Source organism: Prenolepis imparis, unplaced genomic scaffold (genome assembly GCF_030444845.1).
Source record: "Prenolepis imparis isolate NDT839.2.m4 unplaced genomic scaffold, iyPreImpa1.0 SCAF_322, whole genome shotgun sequence".
In the NCBI taxonomy this organism is placed as follows: domain Eukaryota; kingdom Metazoa; phylum Arthropoda; class Insecta; order Hymenoptera; family Formicidae; genus Prenolepis; species Prenolepis imparis.
Window position 1 is genome coordinate 8373 of NW_028141480.1, and position 6909 is coordinate 15281.

The 6909-nt window shown below is 59.8% G+C and overlaps 1 protein-coding gene across 1 annotated transcript; it reads right to left on the bottom strand.

Annotated features, from left to right (window-relative positions):
• Positions 1–1029: 1029 nt before the first annotated feature.
• On the bottom strand, positions 1030–2025 carry LOC145948292 (uncharacterized). Its single transcript, XM_083058014.1, has one exon. The coding sequence runs from the start codon at positions 2023–2025 to the stop codon at positions 1030–1032; it is 996 nt and encodes a 331-aa protein (XP_082914140.1).
• Between the last annotated feature and the right edge of the window lie 4884 nt (positions 2026–6909).

The window sequence follows — 6909 nt, forward strand, 5'->3', positions numbered from 1 at the left end:
TGCGCGAATCCGGCGAACGACGAGAGTCACCCCCGCGCGCGATCTGCGTGCGGCTTCGTCCCAATTATCCCCACGGGCCAGCACCAGCGTGTCATCGGCATAACACACCAGGTGCAGGCCCGCGAGGAGGGCGCCCCGCAGCACCCAGTTGTATCCAAGGTTCCACAGGATTGGTCCAAGGACCGAACCCTGCGGAACCCCACAGTATACTTCCCTTGTGTGCAGCTGTTTGTACCGTCCCCTGTATGTGATGCACCTATCACTAAGATAGTTTCCGATCACCTCCTGAATATAAAGAGGCACTTCGTGATAGCGAAGCGCCTCTCGTATATATCTCCAGGGCAACGTGTTGAAGGCGTTCGATATATCAAGGCTCGTCGCCAACAACACGTCGCCCCGGCGGACCGCCTCATCCGAGAAGGCCTTCACGCGCAGTACCGCATCTATCGTAGATCGACCTTCTCGGAATCCGTACTGACAGTCCGCCAGATCGGGCCCTACCCGCGACAGGTGCAGTCTGAGGCGGGCCGCAATAATACGCTCAAAGAGCTTGCCCGCCTCGTCCAACAAACAGATGGGACGGTACGCCGCGGGAGAGTCCGCGGGGCGCCCCTCTTTTCTTAGCAGAACGAGTCCCGCCTCCTTTCATATGCGGGGGAAACGTCCCGTTTTGAGGCAGTTGTCAAACAACTGCCTCATCCGGCCTCCGAGAGCGCTCAGCGCGATGGGATCCCAGGCCTTTCCTGGGATCCCATCAGGCCCCGGGGCGGTATTTTTTGCCCGAAGCCTGCGGATTACCCAGGTGAGCTCCTCCCCCGTTATTTGCAAGTCCTCGGTCCAGTTAGTTTGGACCTCAGGACCTGCTGGTCCTTCCCCACCCTCCTCTCCGCTGTCACAGGGGAAGAGAGTGGAGACGACCTCCTCCAAGAATCGAGGGTGGAGACCCTCCGTGATCGGCGGACCCCCTGATCGCAGTTTCTTTCTAACGATCAGATAAGGGCGCCCCCACGGGTCCCTAAAGCAGTGGTATCAACGCAGAGTACTTGCCTGAGCTTTCGCCTCCTTGATGGCTCGCTGAAGGGATTTCTTTGCAGTTTGATATCCCTCCAACAGCTCGGCCGCCTCTGCTTCTTCATGGCGCCTGCGACGACAACGGGTGTACCTGCGGCTTGTCCGGATACATATGGCTCGGAGCCTCGCTATATCCGCGGACCACCAGTACACTCTCCTCCTTTTATTGTCGGCCTGGCACCGCGGCATGGCCGTATCACATATATCGGTCATGGCCGCTCGAAACCAGGCCGCCTCTTCATCCACGTCACAGGCACCAGGCGCGGGAGTTTCCTCCATCGCCTTTGCAATAGCGGCCACCCTCAAGGCGTCCCTGTCGAGATGCTTGAGCGCCCATCGGGGGGGCAGTGGTCTACCCCCGCCTGGAGAGCGCGGCTGACTGCCCAAGGAGGGGTCCGAGACCTCCATCCGTATGTATCTGTGATCAGAGAGGGTCTCAGACCCCCCCATCACACGCCAGCCGGTCACCATGCGCGCAGCTCTGGGAGATCCCCATGTCACATCGACAATTGATCCCCCGTTCTGCCGCACACAGGTGTGAGTCGATCCTTTGTTTAAGACTAAGAGATCGAGCTCCGCCCCCCATTCACCAAGGACATCGCCCCTTGCATTGGTCACGGGAGAACCCCACTCGCCAGATTTGACATTGAGGTCCCCCATGACCAATACCAAGCCGGGCAGGAAACGGTTAATCTTCGCCCCCACCCGTCCCAGATATGCCTCGAATTGGGCAAGGTCCCTGTTTGGCGAGAAGTAGACCCCCACCACGACGATCTCCCCCCATTTTGCGATCACATATCCCTCACCGCTCCCCTCAATGGAGAGCGGGAGGGAATTTGACCCCCTGTCCCCAATAATGGCGACGGAGCCCACTGTGTCCCCTAACCAATTTGTTCTTGGGAGGACCTGATATGGCTCCGCCACCACCGCCAAGTCAATATTCCACTCCGCCATGTGCTGCAATAATAGGTCCTGCGCCCTGGCGGAGTGATTAATATTTGTTTGGAGAAGGCGGCTATTGTGCAACATTTATGTTTGCACAGCCGCCTCCTCCTGGCAATTCTCCCTAGGGGCCACTTGGGCCGCATCCTTGGGGGGGAGGGGAGTTGTCTCTCCTTCTTCTTTCTCCTTCCCCTTATCTTTGCTTAACTCTTTTGAGTTTTTGACCCCCCCTTTCTTTCCGGCACGGGAGTAGGAGCATCCCCCTCCCCCGTACAGGTGATCAGCCTTGCGCCCATTGTCACGGCAGAACGGGCAGCAAGGCCGGTCTGTGCAGCCGGCAGCTGTATGGCCGGGCTTTCCGCAGCGGTAACATAGTCCGCTGCGGTCCACCTCGGCCGTACACGTGGCCCTGGTGTGGCCCGCTCCCATGCATCTGTAGCACTGCAGTGGACGAGCCGCCAGGGCTTCTACTCTTGCCGTGATCCATCCTATTTGTATTGGACCCGAGCGCAGGATCTTGCTGGCTGCAAGAGCCGGGCATTGCACCCAGCAACTCCCCAGATCGCCCCTAGGGGATCTGGTGATTTTACCCACCTTGATGTTCCCCTCAGGACAGGCCCCCAGTTGAGGCCAAGGCCTCGACTATTCCCTCTGGGGATGCCGAGTCGTCTAGGCCAAAAACCCTGAGCTCGGCCATCTTTACGGGTACGGAGACCCTCACTCCTTTCGGCTCCAGAGCCGCCCTGAGGGTCTCCGCAAGTTTCTGCGCTTTGTCTGCGCTCCCCTCTCCTACTACTTCGTAGAGGATGCCGCCAGTAGCAGCCCTTCTCGGCTTGAGAGTGGGGATCCCGAAGTCCTTGAGACGAACATCTTTTTGGACCCCCGCTACAAGCTCCCCGAGTTGCCTATTAACAGGTTGCCCGGCGGAATCCGTCACCTCCATAGCGTCCCCCCCCTGAACGGCCATACTAATCAGTATAGCCGCTCTCTTGGGGGGTGGACTTTGGTTTTCTTCTTCGCCTGAGGCTGAGGGGTATCCCCAGCCTTCAGGCGCACTGCTTCCTCTTTATTAGGAGTCCCCTTCTTCTTCTCGGCGTTGCCCCCTTTAGGCAAACTTCCTTTTGGGGGCTGCGCCTTTTCTACGGAAGGCTTATTGGCCTTCCTTTTGCTCCTCCTTGATTCCACTTTGGTGAAGCTGCCCTTTTCCACAGCTATCTTAGTCTGCTGCGGTGTGTCGGACTTCCTTAGTGGAGCTGCTGGGGCTTTGGAAGGCTACGCTGTCGCAGCGCCCTTAGCTTTTTTCCGCCCCTCTCGGGATGTGGAAGTTTTAGAGGGATTAGCCCTCTCGAGCATCTCCTCCCGGACCCTCCCCCCGGACTTCAACGCTGCTGCGTATGATGTCGGGGGGGCGGCCCCAGGCGGTTCCCTCTTTTTAGAGAAGGAATTCCCGAGCTCGGGGCGGAAGTCTTTATCCGCCGGAAGCCTCTCCTCGACCACCGCCAAACGGGCCGAGACCATCTCCATAATCCGTTTAGAGATGTTGGCCTCCATGGCGATGAAATTGGGATTTCCCCCCAGGGTGGTGGTGGGGGGCTTACTACCTCCCTCCCCTATCCTCATAGCAGCTCCTTCTCCCTTTCGGGAAGACTGGGTGGAGATTTCCATGGGGGAGGGGGTACAGGCAAGGAAAGCCTCCCTTCGTTGAAGGGAAGCGATTTCTCCCCTCAGTACCTGGACCTCCCCTAAGATTTTTTCCATATTTTGCCTCGTTAAGGCTAGTTCCTCCTTAAGCCTGTTATTTTCTTCTAACAGCCTCCTAGACTCGCCGCTTTGTGTCCGGCGGCATAATTCCATCACTGCCGAGGTAAAAACCTCGGCAGTTTCCCTGAGAGTTTTACGAGAGGTACCCTTGTAGCCTTTCGTAAAAGTGGATATTTTCTTAATCGCCCCCACACTCTTCATTGTCTCTGCAACGATCTCTGTGGCAGTGAGATCCCTGAGCCCGCGTTGGTCCTCCATCCTCTCCTCAGAGGGGCATCCCAGAAGGACCTGCATGGAGCGGGTGCTACACCCCTCCAGCCAATTTTCTCTAAGCTCTCTATCCGCTTGGAGGTAGGTATCTTCTTCCTCCTCCTTCTTCATTTGGCGGCGAACTGCTTGCACGCCGATTTTCAGCCCTGTGCTATAAGGCATTCCCTTCCTTATTTTTTGGACGTCATCGGGAGTAGTCCCCATGATGTCCATTTCCTCCTGCTCCGAACCAGAGTTGAGGGAGGACCTATCTCTACTCCGGTTCTCCTCCGCATCCCCCTCATCGTCGCTATTTAACGCCGCAGACAAAGGGGTCAAGGATGTCCCTAACGTCCTCTTCTTTGAATAGCCTTCCGTCCTTACGTTCTTCCGGCGTTTGTCCCTCATGAGTCTCTCCCGCTTTTTATAGTCTGTTGGAGGGACAAACGTTCCCCCAACAGCCTCCTCTGTTCCCATTTGCACGCGGTCCAGAACCACTCTGGGAGAAGCATCCCCTATAAGACTCCTGACCCGTTCCTGAGTCAAGGCCCCCTCAGTTGTAGTGGAGACAGGGGTGTTGGGAGCCGAGCTTGCTCCGTTCCTCGTCGCCCTCCTGTTCTCTCCTTCTTCTCCGTTCTCCCCCGCTGTAAACGAGGGGTTACTGCCCGTATTTATTTTTTTTGTTGTAATTAGATCCGTCATTTTTAGTTAATCCCACTACCCCCAGCGGCTCGGTGGGCCGGCGTATCTCCCACCGACCGACGAAGTGCCCGAAACGTGACCGGCACACTCCGCCGGCCGGGCCCGATGGACTCACCGGGAGCCCACCTATGCCGAAACCAGAGGGGATAAAGACCCCCCCTGGCCCGGCTCCAGCCCCTTACTCCCCCGTGTGAAGCTTTGACACCGCACACGGGTTTTTCGGGGGTCCCGCGCCTCCGACAGCGCGGGCACCGCTGGGGTGGCGCCACCCAGGGGGCCCCACGGACGGTTGGGGTGAGGACGCCGCTCCCCGTCCACACCTTGCCCGCCGTGGCGACCAGCACGTCCCCCCGCCGGGAATCACGTCCAGCGGAAGGGACTACGCCTCTCCTGACCGGCCGGTTCGGAAGGGGAAACGGTCCCGACCGGCCAGGAGTACCTGCTCTCGCCGCCGAGCCCTGCCTCGGAATAAGTCCGAGCGGCCTCGGCGGCAGGTCCGCGTGGCACCCTCCGGGCTATGCCCCTTGGGTAACCCCTCCGGGCAAAGCCCCTCGGGTAACCGCGCGTGACCTCCGCGCCGCGCCCGACCCGAGCTCGGAATACGTCCGAGTGGCCCAGGCTCGGCTACCCCCCAGGGACGCTGGGACGGAGACCCAGGCTACCCAGCCTGGGAACTCCCAACCAGCACCCTGGGGTACTTCTTGTCGCCGGGCCCCGCTTCGGAATACGTCCGAGCGGCCCCGGCGACTGACCGCTGTGATCCCCTCCGGGCGCCGCCCCTCGGGTTAAACCCTCCGGGCAAGGCTCCTCGGGTGATCACAGCTGGTCCCCTCCCCCGCGGCCCAAGCCGCATGAAATCCCCACCCCGAGACCCCGGGGGGAATACCCCCGGGAGAAAAACCCCCGAAAACACCCCCCCGGGAAAACAGAGCAAGAACCCCGCGGCCCGGGCCGCAAAATGCATGGCGGTAGGGCAAGCGCCGAAGCGCCGTGCAATGCCCTCTCCTAACGGTGCCATGCCACCGGGCGTTTGTATTCAAGGTCGCCATCCTCTACCACATACGAGCCGAAGCTCTGTAGGGGAAGTGGGCCCCCTCCTCCCAAAGGGAGGGCTCCCCGGGACTGGGGAAAACTCCCAGACTCGGGGAGTTGATGTACCCGACGTTACTCGGGTACGGGATGCTGTTAGCACCCCTTGCAAGACTATCCTCTTGCAAGGGGTGAGCCCTCTCGCCACGGCAAGGCCGCATCCCACGAGAGAGATATAGGCTAAACCTTTTTTTTTTTTTTTTTTGATTCGTAGTGGAAATCCTCATGGATACCCCCGCCTCCGGGTAGAGGACGGGTGGTTATGTGGGACTCCTTGCCCCCCTTGGCCGATCCACGTATGGATCGGTCAGGGGGCGCAAGACCTACCCACTAAAACCACTACGGATACCTTCTCGGACGTTAATGGGGGACGGCCAGGATGCTGGAATCCCATGCCGTCTGGCCGCCCCCCCGCCTTTATCCCTCCTAAGGAAAGTGCCGCAGAAGGCGACACTTTCCCCCCGTAAGCGCGGGTTCTCGCGGTTGCGGCGCAGGGCGGTATCAACCCCACGCCGCGCCCTCCCATAAGTTTGGGGGGCGGGGTCACGGCTCGAGTGTGCCCGCTCGGAGCCCTGGGACCTAAACGTCCCCAGCCCCCACCCGCAGACCTCATCCCGCGTCATAGTGTGACGCGGGTATGTGTTGGGCGGACCCTCCCCGATCCCCGCCACCACAGACGAGCAAGCTCGCCGATGGCGGGGAAAGAGAGGGCCCTCCCCCGTCCTCCGCGCTTTCATCACCTATTCTCCTCCTTTTTCTGAGGGCGTACCCCCCCCGATCCCCGCCGCCACAAGTGGGCAAGCCCAGCAACGGCGGGGATGGAGGGGGCACGCCCCCCTTCTCCTCGCTACTCCTTCTTCTTACACTGGGGGCGCGCCACCCCCCGATTCCCGCCACCACAAACGAGCAAGCTCGCCGATGGCGGGAAAAGAGGGGGCCCGTCCCCGTCTTCCATCTCCTCCTGTTCATCCTTCTCTTCTTCTTCTTCTGAGGGCCAGGTATTTCTCCCGGCCCTTTCCCTCTCTCTTTCCGCTTCCTCCTTCGAGTACTCTCGCAGAAGGAGGAAAAAGCTCCCCACCTTTCTTTCGCACCGAC

Bases quoted from the DNA above. Each gene is read 5' to 3' on its own strand.
- LOC145948292 (XM_083058014.1), bottom strand. From the start codon at position 2,025: ATGGCGGAGTGGAATATTGACTTGGCGGTGGTGGCGGAGCCATATCAG.